We start from the raw sequence: 24,548 nt of genomic DNA, 5'->3' as shown, positions 1-24,548 counted from the left end.
CACGGGCCCAGCCTCTCCGCGGCATGTGGGATCTCCCCGGACCGGGGCACGAACCCATGTCCCCTGCATTGGCAGGCAGACTCTCAACCACTGCACCACCAGGGAAGCCTGGTAAATTACTTTTGATTTAATAATTTTGCCTAAGGATCATTTCAGGCATCATATACACAGATTCTCCCTGTGGAAAGTGCGCCGTAAGAGAACTTCTGTTGATGGCCTAGCGCGACCATTTACTGTTTATAGAAGCTTGGCCAAGTTGCTTAACCTTTCTGAGCCTTTGTTACATTGCTTGTACAATCATTACCTACCATACTTTGCAGATCTATTGCATTAAATAAGATCAAGTGTACGCATGCTATTTGTAAACTGTAAAGCACTGTAGAAACATAGTCTATTATCTTATCTCTGAGAAAGATCTGGAGAAAATAAACACGTCGAGCACCATTAAAAATATTAATAAAACTAGCAATAGTGTTAGTTATAAAAATGTGAAGCTTTCTATACTTATTCTCCAAAGCAGCACTGTCCAGTAGAACTTTCTACAATAATGCAAACATTCGATACCTGCACTATCTAATACAGTAGCTATTAGCCACACGCGGCTACTGAGCATTTGAAATGCGGCTGGCGTGACTGGGGAACTGCATGTCAAATTTTAAACTAACTGTATTAATTTTATTTAGACTTAAACAGTCATGTGGCTGGAGGCTCCTGTATCAGACAGCATGGCTCTAAAGCATCATTGCTTCAAATACGTTTTGCAGAAAACTCCTACTTGGCCCTAACCATAAAGGGATTAGGTTTTGCAAGCATCAAGACGCCTGGTGATGGAAATCTTGTGGTTTGGAGTAAAGGAAAAAGTGTGGAATGAAGTGAAGACGGGAAGAGAAGGAAAGGAGAGGATGGCTTCTTTGCCCTGTGGCCTTGCTGATTTTGAAAAAGCAAACAGAATCTACCCCTTTGGAATTCCAGCATCCCTTCTTATGTGCTGTGTGACCTTAGAAAAGATATTTAACCTCTCTTAGCTTCAGTCTTTTAACTATAAAATAGGAATCATAATGCCTACTTCAGAGGCGTAAAGAAGCTTCATAGGAGTAAATGAAACCGATAAATGATACAAAGTGCCTAACACAGTGCCCTGTACAAACCAAACTGTGAGCTCTCTAATTCTCCCTTCACACTGGGAACACAGGAGATGGGGGGCAGCACATCAAGTCTCTTGCCCTGGACCACACGGCTGCTGGGCAGCCTGGCCATGAGTGGGCATCCCTCTAGCTGCATCCAGCCTCAAAGCAGCCCGGCTGGCACACACCCAGCCTCCCACCCTCCCTCCATTCACGCCTCCTGAATGCCCTGACCTCACCCAGCACTTTGCTCTGAAGATCTCTGAGGGCTTCAAAGACTCCTCTTTGGATTCAATACAAACGATGTTCCTTCTGGGTATGTGTACACACAGGTTGGGGGAAGGCTAGAGGGTGGGGTCCCATCACCCCTCAAAATGAAGCCACAACTCCCTCTGTTCCCTGCGCTGCCATTTCCTCCGCTGTCGGTGGAAAAAACACAAAGTCCGTTTCATCCCCGTGAGGGCCTGGGGGTCCACTGGGACAGTCTCACTCCCTAAAAAGCAGGTGGTGGTGGTGACCCCACTTTTCACAAGTGTGGCAAATGAATATTTCCAGCAAACTGCTTAAAAACCATACTTTCCTCCGGATTGCCCAAGGTAGTCCCATTTTTAATTATTGTCTCTGTAACCCTTCAAAATAGCCCAGACTTCAAATGTCCAAGTCTCATCTCTTAGATTGCCTTTCTCCCCTGGAAGCAGCACCAAAATCCTTTGTTAGATGGTGGGCTTTCAGTGCTCAGAAAACATAATCACCGTAGGTCCGTGACGGTTTAACCCCACGAGTGCCAGCCCTCTGACACTCCTCCCTTGAGAGACAGCGTCCCTTCTCCTTGAATGTGGGTGGGCTTGTGACCGCTTGGACCAATAGATATGGTGAAAGTGACACCGTGTGATTCTGAGGCTCCGGCATTAAAGGCCACGCAGCTCCCCCCCAGGACGGCTGGGACACTTGTTCTCAGAGCTCAAGCAAGTACAGGAGAAACCCAGCGACCCTGAGGCACCACACAGGGCAGGCCATGCAGAGGGCCCCCAGGAGGCAGTCCCGGCTCAGACCACCCTTTGTCCAGCCCAATCCAGGCACCCGACACACGAGTGAAGATGCCCCCAGCCTTTCAAGTCTTCCCAGCTGAGGCCACTTGTTTACAGTGGAGACAAGCCTGTTCCAATTCCTGACCCACAGAATCTGTGAGAGTAATTAAACGTCGTCCTCCAGCACCACTATATTTTGGGGTGACTTATTGTTCAGTGACAGATGACGGGGCCCAAGTACCATGTCTCATAGAACCCAGGAGTCTGGAAAACTGAATTCCACAGACTGAATGGCCTGACTGTCAGGGATAGGGTGGGACGGGGGACCTACGCAGTTCCCACTGGGACTTGTTGATTGAAGAAGAGGCAAAGCCGGACCTACGTAAGAGTCGTCTGGAGTAGAATTGGTGGCGGAGGGGAAGCAGGCAGAAGAAGACATTTTCTTTTTTGCTTTAGTATAATTCTGGACTCTGATCTGTCAAATAATTTTTTTTTTTTTTTTTTTTTTTTTTGCGGTACGCGGGCCTCTCACCGCTGTGGCCTCTCCTGCCGCGGAGCAGAGGCTCCGGAAGCGCAGGCCCAGCAGCCATGGCTCAAAGACCCAGCCGCTCCGCGGCATGTGGGATCTTCCCGGACCGGGGCACGAACCCGCGTCCCCTGCATCGGCAGGCGGACTCTCAAACACTGCGCCACCAGGGAAGCCCTCAAATAATTTTTTTAAATAAAGAAATCAATAGCAGAAAAATGACTTACTAATGTGATTCAGTGGATGGCTTTACTCAAAGATTTTCATGTTGAAATTTGCTGGTGGCGGAGACGGTTTTTTATCTTATGTTTCGCTATCATTTTCTCTTCTGGTCACCCCCGTGTTTTTTGGGGTCCTATGGAGCACGCTCCTTGAGAATGAAGGCCAAAAGTGGCCATTCTGAGTGGCAATGTGTCCTTGCAACTCGAATACTTTGTGTCCTTAGAGGGACTCAAACATCTATGGAACAGAAGGAAGAGCCCTGGGCTGAGAGGAGGAAGTTACCAACATGATGCTTAACCTTGGGCAGCTCGTGTTAACAAGCCCAGGCCTCAGTTTGGTTATCCACAGATTGGACTCAGTGATTTCCAAGGTCTGTTTTCTAACATGTTGGAGAGAAAGCAGTTAATACTTATTAAGTGCTTGCCCTGTGGCAAGCACCATGCTAGGCCCTCTAGGCCCTCCATCTAGATTATTTTATTTACTCCTCAAAAAAAACAAAACCAAAAGCCTAAGAACCAGTGTCCCCATTTTGCCTGTGAGGAAACCAAGGCCCAGTGGGATGGAGGTTTCAGCCGCTGGGAGGTGGAGGGATGGAATTCTAGAATCAACAGGGCCACCCTCAGGGGACGCTCCCTCCCCTCGCTGCCCCACAGTGGTTCCCACACCTTGTGCCCAGAGGCTCTTCGGTCAGTTCTAATCCTCCATAGTTAAGAGGGAAGGTTCTAACTACATTCCTTTGCGCTATCATCAGCTACTTCAAGTGGCAAGAAACGATAGACTCCTTCTCTGCTTTCCTGGAAGGGTGGCTCTTGGACCCTTGCTGAGTCTCTGAGTGACAACCAGGGCAGCCAGTTCCAGCCTGACTGCCCCCCAGGTGGCCTGGGCAAGTCTAGGAGGAATCCTGCCACCCAGCTCTTCCCTGCAGAACTGTTAAGTGGCGTGAGCTTCTATCTTCCCCTTAACAAGAGTCCCCCAACCCTAGGTTATTTGGCATACACTCGGTCCATCACAAGACTCAACAAAGCATATAATGACCGTTTATACAAAATACCGGGGACTCCTCTTTCTCTGACAAACACACACCTTCTTCATTGCCAGGATGTTACTTATCCTTGGGTTTTGCTGAAGAGGGTTCAAACTGTGCAGGATGCCTCATGCCCGAGATCTCTTCTCACACACCTGTTACTGATGTCTGAATCCTGAGATAATCACCAAATGCTGACCAAGTGCCACTGCAATGGGCACTGAGAGGGGTCACTGAGAACTGTGATATCTGAGGGTGTGGCTTTGCCTCTCCTCCCATGAAGATTTGTGGGTCTACTTCCCCTCCCCTTGACTCTTGGCTGGCCTCTGTGACTGCCTTTGACCGACAGAACACACTGGAAGTGGCCTTGCCCATCTCCTCTTCCAAGGTGGACCTTAAAAGATGTGCAGCTTCCACTTCTGTGCCTCTTAGAAGCCTGGGCTGTGGAAGAATTCTGACTACCCTGGGACCGCCATGCTGTGAGGAAGCCCAAGGTAGTCCTACAGAACTGCCCGGCTGAGCCCTGCCTGCATTCCTGACCCACCGAATCATGGGCAATAAAACAGCTGTTGTTCTAAAGCACTAAATTATGGTGTTGTTGGTTAAGCAGAAACATAGCTAGCCGAAACAGAGTATAAGAGGATTAGAGCACCAAACTCACAGTACAGATGACATAATGGTGTCATTGAGCAATTGGGTCGGAATGGTAAGGAAGTCTTCATAGAGGAGGGGGACCTGAAGGTTTGTAGGAGGGGATGGAGTTGGATGAGTGCAAGGACAGGATGTGGGGAGAGGAAATTCTACAAGATCCAACTACTCCACAGGCCTCTGGGAAAATGCCCTGAACACCCACCGGACTCCTCATTTATTTCTACTGCAGCCACCTGACTGCAGAGAGCAAACCCTTAACTCTGGGACATCAGCCTGAGTTTGGCCCAAAGCAACCCATTACAAGTAGAAGATTTCTCCAGAGTCCTGTTTTATCTCTCCAACTCCCATGAATTCTATATTGCCTTCCATACTTTATTCATCCATATCTTAATATAAAAAATGTTTGAAATGCCTTTCCAGTTAGATTATTTAACTTCACCCTACCCTAACCAGTTCAAGGAAAATAGATACTCCAGGAAGAGGGGTCAAAATGAGACATGAGACTGTGTAGCCCCAGAACACACGTGCACCCCGAGGCAGGCGTCCTAATCACACATCTTCAGCAGACAAATCTAGCCTCTGGCCTCCCCCCTTCCTGCCTCATTCCCAGCTTTAAACTAGCCCTAGGTTCACAAGGGGCCCAAATCAGGAGACACCCGGAGGACTCCCTCCAGATGTGGATTAAAAATTAAAGTCACCTGATGCTTTAGTTCTTCTATCTCTGATCCACCCTCCAGGTCAGCCACCCGTAGAGTGTTTGGAAAGCAACCTAGGGTGATTCTCAGCCTTTCCAACACACTGGAATGCTCCCCAAATTTCTTTTTCTTAGACAGTTCACACACACACACACACACACACACACTCTCTCTCTCTCTCTCTCTCTCTCTCTCTCTCTCTCTTAGGGTGATTCTCAGCCTTTCCAACACACTGGAATGCTCCCCAAATTTCTTTTTCTAAGACAGTTCACACACACACACACACACACACACTCTCTCTCTCTCTCTCTCTCTCTCTTTCTCTCTCTTTCTCTCACATCTATAGCCTGTGTAGATACGTTGACACTTGGAAGCAAAAGAGAGGAAAGCTTTTATTATTGTTTGCCATTTGAAAATGATTATCTAGCAGGATGATGTGTATTGAAGGAGACGGCCTGCAGTTAGCATCCCGGGGAGAGCTCCCTTCCTAGACCTGGGTGAGCCTGCACTACCTCCCGGCTTCTCGACTGGGGACTACCTGGTGCCAGACTTGGATGCCGACCAACACAAATTAAAGGAATATACTGCCTCCTAGACAGGACGGGGACTCGGGAGAGTGGGAATGCTGAGAATTTTAAAGGGATCATCACCTCAGCAGGAGACCAAAAATCAGCCTCAGAAAGAGCAGCTATCCCAACAGATGGTCACCTCTAGTTCAGAAAGTCTTTGGTTCTGGGTTACCGCATGATTCCAGATGCTGTCTCTCTTGCACCCCACCACCCCCCATCCCAGCCCAGGGCCTCCACCCCTCCCCACAACAACTACTCTCTCCTCTCAGTCTTTTCTGGAAATACAGTCGTGCCTTATTTAAAATCGTGAAGTCCTCACACTGTTGGTGGGAATGTAAATTGTTATAGCCACTACAGAGAACAGTATGGAGGTTCCCTAAAAAAACTAAAAGTAGAACTACCATATGACCCAGCAATCCCACTGCTGGACATATATCCTGAGAAAACCATAATTCAAAAAGACACATACCCCATTGTTCACTGCAGCACTATTTACAATAGCCAGGACATGGAAGCAACCTAAACGTCCATTGACAGATGAAAGGATAAAGAAGATGTGGTTCCTATATACAATGGAATATTACTCAGCCATAAAAAGGAAAGAAATTGGGTCATTTGTAGAGATGTGGATGGACCTAGAGTCTGTCATACAGAGTGAAATAAGTCAGAAAGAGGAAAACAAATATTGTATATTAACACATATATGCGGAACCTAGAAAAATGATACAGATGAACCTATTTGCAGGGCAGGAACAGAGACTCAGATGTGGAGAGCAGACATGTAGATGCAGTGGGGGAAGGGGAGGGTGGGAGGAATTGGGAGATTAGGATTGACATATATACACTACCATAGATAGCTAGTGGGAACCTGCTGTATAGCACAGGGAGCTCAGCTCGGTGCTCTGTGATGATCTAGATGTGTAGGATGTGGGGGTGGGAGGGAGGTCCAAGAGGGAGGGGATATATGCATACATATAGCTGATTCACTTCGTTGTACAACAGAAACTAACACAACATTGTAAAGGAACTATACTCCAATTAAAAAAAAAATTTTTTTAAAGGAAATAAGTAAGGCACGTAGGCAGAAAGGAAGAAAGGATTCCTTTCAAGAATTGGACCCCCTTTCCCTGGGTTCTATGTTGTCATTTATCTTCATATTTTCTCTCATTTTGCTAAAGCTCATTCTGCAGTAACTAATGTATGTGTATATTAAATCATCACATTGTACATCTTAAAAAAATCACATTGTACAACCTAAATATGTATAACTTTTATTTGTCAATCGTACCTCTATAAAGTTGGAAAAAAAATAAAATAAAATCGTGAAGCCCTAAAACGACACTCTGCGGGAAGGCAGTTAACCAACTTGTATTCAAAAATGAATCTAGAGGGACTTCTCTGGTGGCACAGTGGTTAAGAATCCGCCTGCCAGTGCAGGGGACACGGGTTCGAGCCCTGGTCCGTGAAGATCCCACACGCCGCGGACCAGCTAAGCCCATGCACCGCAAGTACTGAGCCTGCGCTCTAGACCCCGTGAGCCACAACTGCTGAGTCCGCACGCCTAGAGCCCGTGCTCCGCAACAAGAGAAGCCACCGCAAAGAGAAGCCCGCGCACCGCAACGAAGAGTAGCCCCCGCTCGCGGAAACTAGAGAAAGGCCGTGCGCAGCAGCGAAGACCCAACGCAGCCAAAAATAAATAAATAAATTTAATAAATAAAGAATCTAGAGGTGGGAACAGGGAGTCAGGGCTTAATGGGTGCAAGGTGTCTGTTTGGGAGTGACAGGAACGCAGTGGTCGTACAACGTGGAGAGTGTACTAAACGCTACTGAATTGTTCACTTTAATAAATGGTTAATTTAATGCCATGTGAATTTCACCTCAATTTTTCTTTAAAAAAAAAGGATCTTCCAAGAAACAGTAAGTCCTTCTAGAATCCTATTAACCAGCCCACATCTGACTGGGCCTCAGTCCCCTGAGATGCTCATGGGAGGCTGTGCGGAAGAAGCGGGACCCACATTATCCAATGGTTTCACGTCCTAGCAGGACAAGAGCTTTGGAGGCTCCCAGGACAGAGAGAAAATGAAATCAGCAGGCTACCCCGTAGGCTAAAATTAACTGACCCTATCTATGACCTGGACTTGGCAAGGGACTGAACTTCTCTCTTGTTCCTCCTCTGTGAGCCCAAACGTGTCTTATGAGACTACCAAGAGGGGCCCATAAAAGTGATGATAAACTCAGGCCAAATCGGGGGGGGCGGATGCTGGGCTATATGTTTGGCTCCTATAACTTCATTTCTTTCTCTGCCACCAGCAAGCAGTCTCCAGGAAGTCCCCATGTCAGGCAATGCAGAATTTTTCTTAATCTATGATTTTCATCTTCAACAGCCCTGGCCAGTTCAAAATAAAGAGAAGAGAGGATGCTGGGAGCATGTCCCCTACACATTTTAAAAAGAAAATGAAAAAGGTCTTGTACTCCAACCAGTCGATGTGATACTTAGAAAAGAATCCTTTTGGCCGAAGAATATTTTTACTTCGTGTGTCTATATAAGTAGGCTATTTTTTTTTTAATAGAAAGCACATCACTAGTGTCTAAAACCAAACGTGGTTTTGATTGAACCAGACTTACGTTTATATCTGAAGCTCATTGGCTAACAATAGAACTGGCTTTCCCATTTGCCAACATCAATGTTGACCTGTTTTCACCTAAATTTTATAGTTGTCAGAAAGAGAAACTCTGCGCTAGTCAGTGGCATACCCTGGCCTTTCTCAGCCACACTTGCTTGCATTTTTTGCAGCTCCTTTAAATTCCCCTTGTCACAAATACTAACAATAAGGTCAAGTATTTCAGTAAGAAATATTGAATTATTATCCAACTTTGTCAAACAGCCAAGAGCCTACGAAAGCTAACCACGAACTGTAGAAGGGCAGATTAACCTCAGGCCTCCCCACCCTGCCTCCATGGCTCGAGGAAGGATTTTTGGAACCAGGGGGGCACCGGGAGGGTTGGGGGGAATGGGAACTGGATGGCTCACAATCACGTCCCAGCCCCCATCCCTCGGGAGTGTCTTGTTGCTCTCGTTTGCTGCTGCAAAGAGCCAGCTTTGATTTTTCTTGGAGAGGGTTCCAGGCACCCTAACATCTCAGTCATGCCAACACCACGAGGCTGCCCAGCTCTCTTGATCCCCTGGCCGTATCCCTGTCCATCAAGGTTAATTTCTATGACAACATAAACTTCATTGTGTAGCCAATAAACTCAAACCTGATGGAACTTGATGTGGCCAGGACGGAGAATGACGAACGGGCAAAATGTCAGGGCTGGAAATAGAACTCGCTTCGCCAGCCAGTGGTTTGGGAGGCACAGAGATGGATTTATGTGTGTGTGCATGTGTTTTATTTGCTCTAATAACTGCAATAGATTTCCATTAATCAATAAACTGCCTCTCGCAGAGACAGGAATAAAAGGCAAGGCTCCTGCTATAAGCTTCAGGTAGAACCAGGACACTCTTCCTCATTTTCACTCTAGCCCATAGCAGCTAAGAGCACAGATCCCCTATCACCTCAAGGGATCTGGGCAGGGCAGGGTTCTTGGGCAAGAGAGAGAGACAGAAGAATGAGGACTGGCTTTCAACTGGACAAGGAAGAGATTAGCCTGCAGGAAGGCAGCAGCCCCAGGACGAGATGTCAAAAAATGCATCCCAAGGAAATTTCCTGCTCTTTGAGCCGGGTGTGTGGCTTTGGATGGAAGGTTTTAGTGGTTCCAAAAAACCTTCCTTGAAATGCAAATACACTGACTCCTCAAAGGTGAGGGTCGGGACACTTTTGTTCTATAAAAGAGGACGTCCACAGCGCAGGGGTGACTGGTGTGGGCTCGGAGAGAGATGCGGGGTCCATGGGAGGTCCTTCAGGGGCGTGGCGGGCCTCCAAAAGAGGGGGCCGGAGGACTGGGTAGAGAAGACCCCAAAACACTGTTTTAAAGTATTATGCAGGGTCGGTCATGAGAATAACTCTCGTGAAGTTCTTTGACTGTGTCTCATCCGGAGCATAAACATATCCCAACCATTTATACTTGTCACGCTACTGAGTGCTGAAGGGTCCGACGTGCCAAATCATCCCTCCCTTTCTCATCAAGACTCCGGTTCACTTGGTAGTAGAGGTTGAACAAACAATCGGATAAAATATATCTATACTTTGTCCTGAAAATTTGATATTTTGTGCTGTCATCCCTCGACATTTTTATAGTGGTACTTTTGTTAAACATTAAGAATTGCACGTTTTTCTCTTCATGTTGTATATTTTGATAACATTCGTATTTTTTCTGGTTTTTGATTATCTGATATTGAATCTGGTTCCTGAAGTAGGACTCGTCTCCCACAGAGATTCTGATACTGCTTATCCCACCCCCCTCACTCTAACGCCTCTGATAATCCCCCTTGCCCATCCTATCAGTGGAAGTGTGATTTGGAATGCTACCGAATGCCACGAGCTGGGAGCAGCCGTCTCACCCTCTTTTTCTTTCTGGAGGGCTGTCCGTGGGATCTCCACGGTGGGGATCCATCTGCTGCCAGGTACCACACTGCAGGGTGGATGTGGGGCTGACATGAGCTCAGCTGCAGACCCAGAATGGCAAGGAATTACTCAGCCTTCCAGATCCAGCTCAAGTGTCATCCCCCCTGAATGGGGCTCCTCTACCCTTGGTTCACATCACTGTTGTGGCACTGCTATGCCATGTTGTCACTTACAGCTTTATTTTTCTGTCTCTCTGAGCAGATGGTGAGTTTCTTGAGGGCATGGGGTATGTCTCATCCACTGCCATTTCCATCATTTCTAAGAAGTGTTTTTACATCAGTGTTTACTGAATGAATACAAATGCAGCCCCTCCCTCAAGGTCAGATGAGAATTGGGGATTGTGAAGCAAACAATGACAGCTATTCTCTCAAGCAAGGGATAGGGTGAAGCTACAAATTCTTCCTCTTCTTAGCCCTCCCCCTCCTTCCACCCTGTAAATGGCTTTGCACTTGTGTCTGATAATCAAGGGGCACAGTAAGGCTGTGTCTATCATTAAACAGGCATCAGATGATTAATTACGTTCTAAGTTTTGTGTGATAGCACTACACCTAGTACCTGCGTCTTCCATCCTTGCCCCGCTAGCACAGTTTTCTTCTTGCATCTTTAAAATTGAAGAGATCTTTGTTATAGGTAACTCAGATAGTAAGTAGATAAAAGGTAAAATTGAGATGGAAAATCTTCTTTCAAGATTAGCTGTCATGTACCATTTGTTTAGATGGCTAGGATATTGTGTTAATGAAGTCCAGAGTGTGGCCTCGTCTCTATAGCCAGAGCATGAAACAGCGAATAGAAAGACCTTGGACCATGACAAAGTCATGACATCTACCCTTAGCATTGAGGACAAGGGGCCTAGGGACATCAGCTTGAACCATGTTGCCAACAGATAGATCATCTTTATCCAGGAAGGAATGACACTGATGCTCTTAGACTGAAGTTCTCACTAAGTCAGACCTGGGAGCTTTATCTATGATTTTAATGAAGTCATATATAGCAGGTCTTTTTCAATAAGGTGAGCTGGAGTATGGTATGTTGGAAATTCGTATGTTGGAACTTAATTCACATGAGTATAAGAAATTTTTAACAGAATCAGTATGAGTTTATAAAATATGGAAATAGGTTCATAAAAAGTACAAAAGTAAAGAAGTGCTTAATGAAAAGACAAGACAGAAGAAGCTACTCTTATAAAGGAAGGAAATGTCTCTTCCAGTGAATGAGTATGAGAACGCCTTGGAAATTAGATCCCAACCCTTCACGTCCCCTCATCTGTCTACAGGGTGATCCTGTGTAAGTGATTTGACCTCTCTGGGGTTTCATTTACTAATCCTCTACAAATTGGCCATTTTTGCCAATTCTGTGAGAAACAATGGACCTCGTTCTCTCTCTTAATGCTAGGCAGATTCTACCTGCCTCGTAAAACTCCCCATAATTTCTCCATCCTAAAAGCCACTCCAAATCTATAGGTAAGTGTTGCTGCATGGAACCTTAGCATACCACCTAGAAGGTAATATATCACTGCCCACATTTAAGGGGAAGGTCAAGAGAGGTTAAGTGGCTTGTTCAAGGTCACACGTTTAGTTGGTAGGGATCTGGAACCCAGATCTTTTTGCCACTAACTGCTTTCCTCCTTTCTTTTTTTTTAAGTAATTTATTTATTTTTTGGCCACGATGCATGACATATGGGATCTTAGTTCCCTGACCAGGGATTGAACCCGTGCCCCCTGCAGTGGAGTCCTAACCACTGGACCGCCAGGGAATTCCCTCTGCTTCCCTCTTTCAATATACGACTCAACCCCTTAATGCAGAGTTGGCTGCATGTCTGTGACAACAAGAAAGAGAAAATGGAAGACCAGCTTTCCGCCTTTGATTATATGAAAATCATCCACTTCTTCAACACCAAGCCTCCCATATACTGTGATAGAAATGAAAGGCTTGTATGACTAAATATAGATGCCAAGTATTCACAAATACTTGAGTGTTTCAGGAAATGAGAAATGGGAAATGAAATTGGCTATAAGCAGAAATCAAAACTATCCAAATTCTCTCTAGAAACTAATCACTAACTTTTTAATCTCTGTTTTGGGCAACCTGAAACATTCATGAATTCACTTAAATAAAGAATGGCATGACAAATACCTCTTATTGGGATGGATTAAGTTGAATAGAGACGCTTTCCAAGGCGCTTTGTAAGGGTGCATTTTTAAGCCTTCCACCATACTGCTCTACCTAGAGTAGGTGTTCGATAAATATTTTCAGAAAGAAGAAAGAAAAGAAGGCAGAGAGAGTGAGAGGGAGAGAGGTCATTTCTATTCTCTTGGGACTTGGGGAAAATGGGATATTAATTCCGTATAAAGTAGACGTAAGGAAATAGTCTATAAAATGCTTTAAAACAGTTGGAGAGAAGCCTACTTGTTCAGTTAAAGAGGTTTAAATGATTTAGGACAGAGAACACTGACGCCCCATTCCCAGGCCACTGCACAAGTACACAAAGCCATGCACACACCAGGTATCCCATCTCAGGCCTGGGTCCTCCAGGATCAGCTCTCTCCAGTACACAGCACTGCCTCTTAGTGATGCATTTCAGAAATGGGGGATCTGGGTGCTGCCCCTTTATCGGGTGGTAAGAAGGATCTCAGAGCCACTCCTGGAAACGAAAGAGCTGAAGTTGACAGGAATTTCTTGGCTTGGGCCTTTCTCTTCTAAGATGAGGCCAATGCTGCCAAATTAGGTTCATTAATACCTTCTGCAGTAACAAAATTAACATGAAACTCAACACACCTAAATGGAAAACCTTGGAAGAGGTTACAGACTGGGGACTGAAGTTGGGGTAGGGTCAACATTTCTGTTCTGAATGTGCCCGTGTATTTTAAATTTATAGTTTATGTGATGTGATGTCTCTGAGTTCCTACAGGGAAGAACCCATGTTAAACCAATTGCCAAACTTAGCCACGATGTTCGGTAGAAAATTAGTTTATAAAATATGTAGAAAAATATTACTTTCAAAAAGCAACATTTTTTTAAGTGTTAAAAGAATATTTTTTAAAAAGCATTCCACTTTGGGCTCCAGCTCTATTGTGATTCAAACTATTTGGAAACCTTATTGACTCATTTTAAGAGAACCATCTTAGTTATTATGCGTAACGATAATAGGTCCCATCAATTTTATACTTTCTATGCTGTGGATACTTTGCTAGGCTTCCTCATATCTCATTAACTCATTTACTTTCTCCATTATACAGATGATAAAGGAGACTGTGTCTAAAGTTTTAGCTTAGGAATATAGTCTCTGGAATCAGGCAGATCTAGGCTTGAGTCTTAATGGCAAGTCTGAGCCTCAGTTTCTTCATCAGTAAAATGGGGATAAAAACAATACTACCTTCTTCATAGGTTGCTGAGAAGATTGAGATAAGTCATGTGAAACATTAAGCCAAGTGCCAAGGGTATAGTCCAGTGTGCCATGAAAATTAAATGTTGTTAAGTATTATTATTATTTGATCACATCACCAGTACCAAATACAACTTTTCCCCAAGAGGAAATTAAAACAATGGCCATCAGTGCCATCCCAAGAGGGGAAGGAGGTAAATCATCTTCTGTCTCCATTCCTTTCTCCCCGGGATGTTCATATTAGTGAGATGAGGTCCAAGCAAACTTCAAGGACAGCTACAGAGGACGAAAATAGTGAGAAAATAGTTGCTGGGGTGTCCTTTGTGCATTGCAGGGGAGGGAGCGGCAAGCAGGAAAAGGAAGGACCAGGGTTTAGGAGGATGATGGGAAGAAGAAAGGCCATAAGGAGGACTTTTGGGACCTGATTACCGGTACGAGCCTCTCTACCTGCTCCTAACGTCCCTTCCTTCTCTCACTCCTGCAAGCCCCAAGGAGAGACTGTCAGGGAGCACCAGGCACCCCTGCTCTCTGGGAAGCAACTTCTGGGTGGCATGAGCCGGCAGCAGTGTGCAGCCTTGCCCCACAGAGCCCCACAGCGGCTCTGGCATCTCCCCAGGAAAGAAGAAAGCAGCGTCTTACATGTGTGGCGTATTCTAAAACAAAATAAGAACTGCGAGATTTGATGGACTCTGACAGGGGGAAGAAGGGAGTGAAAAAGATGGAACAAAGATGCCATTTTAAAATTATTGGCTTGGGTTCAGGATTTCACTATTTTCTATGGCAAGGAGCAAGTAAAAAAATCCCTCCTATTGATGAGTATTTTTTTTATAGTCGGTGAAAGCCAAAGGGCTCGGGGCTTCCGACTATTCCCTCCCGGGGCACCTGGGAGCCGGTCCTCTGGATAACTCAGAAAAGAGCTGGATGGACAGCAGGCAGGAGACTCAAAGGGCCCCAGCAAGCAGCATGAAGGAGGCACGGGTGCAGGAGGACAGACTGTGTTTTCAGCTAGGATTCTGTGATCTCCCTGCCAAACGGGGGTTTACAAAGCAAAAACCTCCAGAGAATTCTCATACTTTCTGGTTTATTCTCCTGGTGTTCATCTTAACAGGAATCAGCTGTTTGCCTTCTCACTTCTCCAGCATGTTGCCGGGGAGAATTTAGCATCTGGTCTGGCTATTATTAAAAACAAGAACATCCTGCTCCGTTGGGAGAACAGCACCACTGGCAAGAAAAGGACAGAGATATTTGCATCCAGGATCCCAAAGATGGGTTTCGGTTCAATATCTGCCCTCGCTCCTACTCACGCCCCCTCCCCACCCAGGCTTTCGTTTAAAAATTTCCCAATGCATCTGTCATTTGCATCGTGGTCTCCTCTTTCTGAAACAGAGAGATGGAGTGTACTTTTTCCTTTCACTGGGAGGCAGGAATCACTGGAGTTGTTCAAACACTGACCCACTCCCGCTGTGTGATAAAGTTGAACTACCAGAGGAAATTTTTTTTTTTTTTTTTACAACTGCGGAAATGAAAAAGTAAACAAGACTGGAGTTGCATCGGTATTCAGGCTCCAGCTTTTTTGTTGTTGTTTTTGTCTTTTGCTTTTTTTAAGCATTGGGCTAGGAGCCTGAAGGAACCGTATAATATGAAAAACCCTGAGAGGTTTTATTAGCCAATAAAAAAAAAAAAAAAACTGAGTTCCCATTAACCACTTAACTCCTTGCTAAAGTTCCGCCCTTTCTTCCCTCCTGGATCCTTCTCTCCCTCTGACGCCCATGAAGAATGAAATTTGGTCCATCGGTCTCTCCCTGCATAATCTGAGTTCCCAGTGTGTCCCAGAAGTTGTGGTGGAGAATTACATTCAGTAATTGTCTCTGCATTTCTCATCTGTAAAACCACTGATAAGATCTTGATAAGGAGTCAGATTTTCTATGCCCCCAAATCCACACCCAGAAAGACTCCCTGAGCACACCGCTAAAAGGAGAAAGGTCATCGTGATTTTCAAGATTTCAATACTAAATGACTGTTAGAGAAAAACAGAATCGGTCTAAGACATTGCTGGAATATGTCATGATTCCCACAAAACGCTCCTCTCGTTTCAGGGCAGAAGAATAGAGAGAATAGAGAGAAACTCACAGAGAAACAGAAAGTGAAACTGGCCAGAGTTGTTGCACTGTCAGAGATGGATGCAGTTATAAAAAAAATAAATGACCTAATTTAGGAAGGAAAGGATGTCCAAGGAGATTTAAATCATAAAACCGTTGTATTAAGGCTCCCGCGATTACACATGTCATGCGGTTTTGTGTGTTTGCTTTTGCTGTTTTTAAATAAGACATTTGCACATTTACATCAATCCATCATCCGATTGCATTTTGGGAGTTCCTGGTACCCTCAGCTCTCAGAGACCCCCTTCAGCTCTGCCCCTGTATCCTGTATCTCCTAACTCCACTGATCCCGCTCTATCTTCCTTCCATCCCCACATCTGGGCTACCTCTGGTACTTTGGGTTCTCCAGTAGAAATGTCCCAAGGCAGAAGGAGTACAGGGCCACATGAGACCTCATTGCAATTTTGTGTTCTGGTCTCATTTAGTGTTGTGAAGACAAAACTAGTTCTTGAAGGGCTTGTGTGGAAGAACTTTTGCTTGTCCCCATCCCTCCCCCCTCCCATTTTTTTTAGCAGTTTGCTAGATGGTCTTGGTTTCTCTATAAGGATGACAGGTTGGGGGGGTGGGGGGCAGGGGTGGGATTCTTTCCATCCTATTGGCTGTGGAGTGGCACAGAAAGACCTGGGACAAAAAGACAGCAATCGTGACGTGAGCTACCTTTGCAATGCTAAAACATAAAGCAGGTTTTCCAGAAAACCCCACTGAGTGGTCAGACATCATTGCAACAAGATAATAAGCAAATGAAATTAAAATAAATTTTAGTAAAAGTTCAGTGGGTTTCCAGAAACTTGATCCTTCTGCTTTCCAACTGGTTGAGCATGTCTGTCCAGGACAGCAGGGCCGGGTGAATCACAAAACGCTCGTGAATAAATGCGTTACAAAAATGAATAATAACCCTTCTTAGGTGTCCATGTCACCGTGCTCCTGACATCTCAGGGAGGCATCCAGTGTCCCCTGTCCCTTCTAAATAACGTATTTGAAGAAGAGTAGGTGCTTGTGGGATGGTGTGCTTTTTTGCAGAATTTGAGGCAAATAAATGCTGTGTCAAGGGGTATCTGTGTGTGTGCTGAGCTTCGTCTTTCCCTGAAGGTTGCTTGGGCACCTCTTCCCATGCCTCCACCCTCCTCCCTCCCCACCTCCCTCCCTTCAGGTGTGCCTGCACCCATCACACACACACACACACACACACACACACACACAACACCCCTTACTATACTGCCCTTTACATCTTCAGTAGATCCTTTGCCAAATTTTGATGAATAACTTTTTAAAAAATTTCATTTCCAAGGCCTCCCGACTGAATGCTGTGAAGCCCCCGGGGGAGCCACAAAGAAGCTGGAGGAGGAGGGAGATGCCCTCGCCTTTGCTCAGAGCTCGTAATTTAAATGAGAGCCATCCATGTATTGGTTACTACCTGGCCTTACTTAAGCATCTTCTGCAGACCCAAGGAGAGAGCCCAGGAAGGAAGAGCAGAGGTGGTAGAGCAGGGATTGGAGTAGCCCGGTACCCACAGCGCCAGTGAGCAGCCAGTTGTCACCCACATGTTCTCTGCACCAACACCCGGACAGCTCAGGCATCCTTCGAAGGATCCTTCCCGAGCCCTTCAGACCCGATTCGAGGAGCAGATGCGTGTGTTTGCCTGGGGTCTCACAGGAGAGCTGGTCCCCACTCACCGAAATGGAGGAAGTCAGTTGTCCCCAGAAAAACTTAAGAGCCTGTAAGATAGCGGTCTTATCATACCACCCGCCCCTCCCCTCCCCCACCAAAAAAACCCTGTTTCCTAGGACAGGTCTCTAAAATGGCGTTAAGTGATTGGGTCAGGGATTGAAACTGGATTGCCCACTGCTAACCTGATCATCTAGGTAGGGTTGTTTGCTTACATCAGACCAGCCGGTACCTGCAATTTGTACCCTGGCTCTTGGCTGGGTCAGTGCAATGAACCACCCGCTTCCAGAGGGGATGAAAACTCAACACGTGCAGATCTGGGGGCCCTGCCCTCCCTGTGAACAAGGGCTTCCTCTACCTCCTCCCTGGCCTTTTCAGACTGTTCTCAAATCCCATAAATATAAACATGTGGCTCTTCAACCGCATCTGTAGATAATAACTTCAGGGGGCTTCCTGTTTACACGGCAATACCCATTTCCCAGCCAAATAAACTCTGCGACGGAGAGCTGAGGTGTTTATGGGGCCAGTCTCGGCTGGGATCGAGTTAACAGGAAACACCCACTCTCCAAGAAATGTCTGATGATTAAATATTTGTGGGGCAGGGGGCACAAAGGGTCAAAAACACTGGAGAAATTGCTTTCTTCTTCCGCCTGTCGTTTCCAGTGAGAAACAGAAGTAGCCATGATAAATACAGCCCAGCCGGCCAGGCCTAGCAAAGCCCCACAGCCGTGCTGTTCGCTGGCTGCAGGGCCTGTGAAGCGGGGAAGATGGAGGAAGTGCAGACTGGAGAGTCAGGAGCCTCTGTCCCAACACATACAGCCCTCAGGGTGCCATCAGGTGGAGGGATGGGACAGGCGGATGGGCATCCATCCCTGGGAAGTCCCTCAGTCTCCTATCTGGCCGTCCTGTTTCAATGAGCAACGTATTCTCGCACCAGCTCTGTCCAGAAAGCCTAAGAAGTTAGAGCCTTTAGCCCAGTCGTTCTTAATCGGGGCGATTTTGCCCCCCAGGGAGCACCTGGCAACGTCTGGAGACATTCTTCATTGTCACAACTGGGCGGACGCTACAGGCATGCAGCAGGTAGAAGCCAGGGATGCTGCTAAACACCCTACAATGCACAGGACAGTCCTCCCTGCACACACGCCGAAGAATTATCCAGCCTGAAGTGTCAGTAGCGCCAAGGTCTAGCCCAGTGCCTTTCCATAAACCAAGAAACTGAGACCCCGAGGAGGAGAATGATTTGCTGCTGCGGGAGAAAGCTGGAGAGGCCGAGAAGGCCACCATGCCCACCTCCCGTGCAGTGCCTTTTAAAGCCACACAGATGTTTAATTTAAAAGGATAAATAAATATACATCCTCAAAGAGTTGCAAACAAGTTCCCCGGCCTAAGTTCACCCAAGTGCTTTTAGGATGTCTCCCACGCTTAGAAATGAGCTGTTTCCAAGATCTCTCAGAAAACAGTGCCAAAGGGGTAAGAATGAGCAGATCTAAAGGGCAGCCTCTAACTCCTAGCGTGATGTGGGCCCCCCGCCAGTGACTGCGCTTGTCGGCACCGAGGTTTCCCCGTCCCTCTCTAGAACTGTGATAAGCCAAGGCATACGCACAGCACGGGACAGAAAGCAAGCAACCGCTCTACCCCAGGCCCTCGACCTTCTCGCAGGGGAGGGACTTACCAAAAATAAACAGCGGCCCAGAAAAAAAAAGTTTCCAAACTAGAGTTAGCCTCACTAGTAGTAGAATTTTTCTGAGGCTAGAGCTCTCCAGGCCAAGGTCCATTTTTACTCATCCTTGTCTTTGGTTGACTTTCTTTTTAAGAACCCAAAAGAGATGTCAGAAGGCAAACAGACTACCCCCTACGGCTGGGCTGCCTGAGCTCTTGTGACTACAGTCAAGGGTTCACTTGTCGGCCCCATTCATGTGCCCAGAGATTAGCATCATGGAACCATCGAGGCTGCTGTCTTTCTACCCTGACTCGTCCCCCTGGTTGCAATAAGGGGCTTTACCCAAGGATGGGGTGAGCACTCCTTCCTTCAGACAACAGGCTGATAAGGAAGTGAGCGCACTGCTAGATTCTTCACCCACCCCTCTCTCGGGGTAGGCCAAAACAAGAACCCAGCGCTTACCAAGACGGTTTTCCTCTCACCAGTAATATAGGATCTCTGCTCTCATCCAGCCCTGGCAAGTCCTATGACCAATAAGTGCCCAGGTGTATGCAGGAGTAGGTGTCAGACTAGAGAAGAAACCGCGGATGAGAAAAGACCCAGTGTACACACATAACAAAACCAAAAAAGCCATTTTATTGAAAATTCAATTCAAACTTCAAATTAATATTACAATCATGGAAAAAATGCCAAATAATTCAATTTACAGTTGCAACATACAATACAAATAGTCCCTTTGAAGTTAAGAGTAAACTCATCCACAATCATGACCTGTGGCACAAAGCAGAATTTGTACAATATGTGCACGGAAAGCAAATCTTGGGCAACAGCGACTGGAAAAAAATAAAAATGAAAAGCTTGTATTTACACAAAATGCTACAAATACTTTTGTTCCACAGAAATCTAAGAATGGTAAAGCATATCCAAAAAAAACGGAATTTTATTCAAATACCTAAGAAATTATTGTAAGTTATGGTTTTGGCTGATATATTTCAAAGTACTGCATGAAGAAGCAAAGTTATTTGTAAACATGAAGTAAACAAACATCTAAAAAATTCTCACATAGAAGATATGTTTCAAATGTGTTATCTTTTTAAGAACAACAAATTCAAGGTTTGGAAGAGTCGTCTTTTATTTATTTTATTTATTATGGTTCTTTCGAATGTCATAGGTATAATTCTTGTTTTTGCTAATGCTTTGTGTTTCCATGCATTCACCTAGACTCTGAGTCAGTCCCTTTCCTGGGAATGGAGGGAACTCTTTTCAGCCAGCACATACATCTCTTCCCCTCTGAATCTGCAATGGATGGGCCCCAATGGTGTACAGTTCTCTGCTCACTTTTAAAAGGCCCTGGTGGGGGTAAGACGGCCTGAAGAGCGAACCACAGCTGATCTGTTGAGTCCTTCAGTTCCAACCTGGATGTCATTTCACACACACACACACAAAAAACTAAAGCTTCGGTACCTGTTCTGGAACTCTGACATAGTTTAGAACAGGTTAAAAAAGTGGCTGTATTGGTCACGCTGTAAACCATGCCTTTTTAATCTGAAGGAAGTAGAGTGCTGGCTAGTTCATGGTTCCACAGTAGCAGTAAGGCTTTGCTTTGGTCTTGAAATCACAAATCATACACGTGACCCAGTGCAAATTAAGGATTTGGTTAAAAAAGAAAAAAAAAAGATAGAAAAATTTAAACCCCCGGGCTAAAAAAGGGCTGAATTTGATCTAAGAAATGTAAATTACCCCATTGGAATGGTTTGAGTGAGGGGAGAAGGAAGAAGTGCTTGAATTTTTCCCAAGAAAAAAAAAGAAAACTTTTAAAGTGTTTCTGGGTTGCTGCCTGCAGCCACTATACTAACATTTCAACACAAAAGCATCCCTCAAGTCACTTAGTATGTGTACTGTAAACTTAAGCCCTTTCAACATTAAAAAGGAATGTACAGATATAGTACCTTTTTTATTAAATAGAGTACAGCTGGCACTGGCAGTAACATTTTTCTGTCAATTAATTAAGATTGAAATGTGTAACCAGACACTGGCTTTTTTAAGTGCTACTGAAACAAACACACATATTTTACACTTACAAATAAATGGACAGTGGCTTGCTTCAAGCTACCACACACAAATAATAAATAGTATCAATTACTACTTCCATCTTCAGTAATAGGAAAGTGGCTTATTTATCTAAGCATACTTGGTATACAACCTTTAGAAGGCAAAGTGTTTTGTTTTGGTTGGGCTTGGTTTTCCCCTCGATCTTTATTAGGAGGAGTCAGGGTGAATTCCCAGGCGAGGAGCACAGGTCCCATGCCCCACGAGCCGTCCCAAGATGCTTGGTGCTCTAATGAGGTGGGCTGGACGATGACCCGGGAGCAAGGGGCGTCTGGGGCTGGAGGCAAATCTCTAAAGGTTCTGCCTGGGGGCGGGCACAAGCTTTAAATGAAAGGGCCCTGACCTGTGGGGGAGGTGGGTGGGGATCTGCCTGGTGGTGTCGTGAAGTGGTCCTGGCTTGGATCAAGGATCCACACTTGAGAATCTGCCACGTGGCCGCCAGGAGTGGTCAAAGTGCATCCGACAGGAGGGCTTCGGCTCAAATTCATACGCAGTAGTAGACACCAAATTCCACCTAGCTTTGCCTTCCCTTCGCCCCCCCCATGGTGAGAAATATGAATATCAGAGGCTGTATGATGGGTCCCCACTGCCTGTGTGTTCTCAGATCAGCTGCCTGCTGGAACTTGTCTGCTCCTTCAGAGGACCCTGCTCCCAGAAGACAAGGACTTAACTCTGCTCCTTTAAATGCAAATTCTGTGGGAAGCTGCCGGTGGGCCCGGGGCTAAGGCAGATTTGGGTTCCCCTGACTTACTGTTTGGTAAGGCGTTTTGGGTAACACTCCCTGGAGCAGTTCTGCTTTCCTGTACCGTGTGTGTATCACGACTGATCCTTCAGCCACTCGTGTGGCTTTAAGCTGACTACGTCTTCACTGGTGATGTCGAGTTTTGCTTTAACTCTGAAACCACAGAACATTGTTCTGCAGTTCAAGGATTCACTTGTGCTTGTCTTTCTCATATGACAAGAGTCATCATTATTTCAAAGAAATTAGGAAGCCACATCACTCCAGCATTTTATGCTGACAATGAGCAACGTAAGTGATAAAGGACTAAGGGTTGCTTTTTAAATCTCTGATTATTGCTTTTTAAAAGGCAAAGCTGTGTTAGAGGCAATCAAAGATCGGAAAAGAACTAACATAACATTTCCTTCATACATCACAAAAACAAGCTACATCTAAAATATTTGGAGATGGAAGTATTTTTAAAAATCACATTGTGTCTGGATGAACTGAAATTGCTTAGCAATATTTCAGATATGGCTCTAGCCCACTGAAGGAATTTGTTATTTAATAAAGAGCACTTTTAGAGACCGAAGTCAACATATCAATACACTAAGAAATGTTTCAAGGGTCCAAATGTCATTAAATAATTATAAATATATCTTTAAAGTTATATGACCATTCACGTTAGCAAGTTACCTCAGATTTTACACATATTCATAATTTAAAAAAAAAAAGAAGACAAATAACACACAGCCAAACGCAAACACTATCTCTACCATTATGGCTATAATAAGGTATTGCCATTTTCAGTTTTGCATAAAAGAAGAAGGGGTTAGGTGGGAAGGGGGCAGTTCGGGATCAGATTTCTTTTTGGTTAAATGGGAAAAGGAAAAAAAAAAGTATAAAAAGGTAAAATAAAATAATCTATCCTGATGGGTAGTTTTTGAAGTCACTTTCTTAAAGTAGGAAAAAATTAAAATAAAAACAACTGAACCAAACAGTTCAAATGAGTACTTGCAGAAAGTGTGAAAGCCGAAGTTTGGAACAGTTACTCTGAATGGATGGCAAGGGAACGGAAGCATTCTTTCTGCCCCTTTCCCCTCCGTGGGCACCTGGGCCGGCTGTGTAAGTGGGTCTGCCGAGGGCACTGGTCCACACACAGCGGCACCGTGAGGGTGTGTGGTTTCGAAGCACAGGGGACAAGCGTCTTTGCTTTTCCTCCTGAACTTGGAGTCCACCTCTCTGAACTGGCATCTGAACAGGTTACTGAGGATAACGGACCAAATGACAACAGCAACAAAAGTACCTTGTTTTCCTTTGTTTGCTCACAAAGGTACATGTTTAAAGAGAGAATGATCTGAAATCTGATTAGGATTGTCTCTCTTGGGCCTCTTGCTCCTCAAGAGCTACCCTCTGAGGGTTGCAAGATCATGACGGAGTGAGTGAATGCCAAGACAAAAAAAAAAAAAAAAAAAAAAACCTTCTAAAAAATAGGCACTTTGTAGATAGGCTAGTTGATATACATATATATGCACTCTCTATATATGTATATGTTGATACATTTGGGATATGGCTCCCAGAGACCGCTGGGCCACTGCTGAGGAAGTTTCAATAGGGTCGCCAAACAGATTCATCCATCCTGCCACTAGAATTCAAAACGGTGGGGGAACTGCTGTGGCTTCCGTCGGCGTCAACGCCATCGTTCTGGTTAGGCAGGTTTGCGTTTAAGAGCGCGCTGCCGTTCGAGGTGGTGGTGCACGGCGGTAGCATTCTGGAAGGAGACCGGTCTCCCCCGGGCACCATGGGGAACTGATAGGATCCTGACGAGGTGCCATAGTAGAGATATGGAGTGCTGCTGGTCTGGAAGGGTCCGCTCTGGCTTTGGGAGGAGCCGGGGTAGGGTGGTGGCAGGTAGGTGTGGTAGTGAGTGGTGGCGGACATACCGAGGGACATGCCTGAGGTGACTGGCGGGGTATAAGTAAAGGTGGCTGGATAGTGCATTCGTGGGTTGGAGAAGCGGCTCTCAGTGAGGGATGAAATGCTTGAGAACTGCCTGGGGTCTGAAAAAGGGCCCAGTTCTGAAGCACCTAAAAATTACAACAGAAGATGGGGGGGGGGAAACATCTGTAAATAGCAGTTAAAATCACGAAAGAATTTATTTTTTTTACAAGAAAAGAAAGAAAACTTCAGCTTTCCCCCAAAGGAACAGCAAGCCACAAACAGACTTTCAAATGCACCGGTCGCTACACAGACTTCTGGGGCTTTTCTGTTTGTTTGATTTTCACTTTACAGTCTTAGCAGCATTGAGCCTCAAGTTCTTCACCCCCAGAGAATCCCAAAGGGCTTTAAAAGCCCAAATGTGTGCTAGGTCTTGTGTGTAAACCAACCCAACACTCTGATCAGACAGATTCACTCACCAGACTTTAAGACTGAATCCTCATTGATTTTTTT

The 24,548-nt window shown here is 45.5% G+C and overlaps 1 protein-coding gene across 6 annotated transcripts in view; it reads right to left on the bottom strand.

Moving 5' to 3' along the window:
• Positions 1-19,879: 19,879 nt before the first annotated feature.
• RUNX2 (RUNX family transcription factor 2) overlaps positions 19,880-24,548 on the bottom strand; it is a 126,351-nt gene continuing 121,682 nt past the window's right edge. For 4 of the 6 annotated variants that reach the window (XM_024765888.1, XM_024765886.1, XM_024765887.1 and 1 more), the window contains one exon: positions 19,880-24,184. In XM_024765888.1, the coding sequence (XP_024621656.1) occupies positions 23,706-24,184 (479 nt within the window). In that variant the 3' untranslated portion in view covers positions 19,880-23,705. The remainder of the gene's footprint in view (positions 24,185-24,548) is intronic. The other 2 variants (XM_024765885.1, XM_024765883.1) reach the window with 1 other exon arrangement.

Source organism: Neophocaena asiaeorientalis, unplaced genomic scaffold (genome assembly GCF_003031525.2).
Source record: "Neophocaena asiaeorientalis asiaeorientalis breed wild unplaced genomic scaffold, Neophocaena_asiaeorientalis_V1.1 scaffold46, whole genome shotgun sequence".
NCBI lineage: Eukaryota > Metazoa > Chordata > Mammalia > Artiodactyla > Phocoenidae > Neophocaena > Neophocaena asiaeorientalis.
Note: the sequence above shows the minus strand (reverse complement) of the source record. Positions and strands in the feature narration are given on the sequence as shown.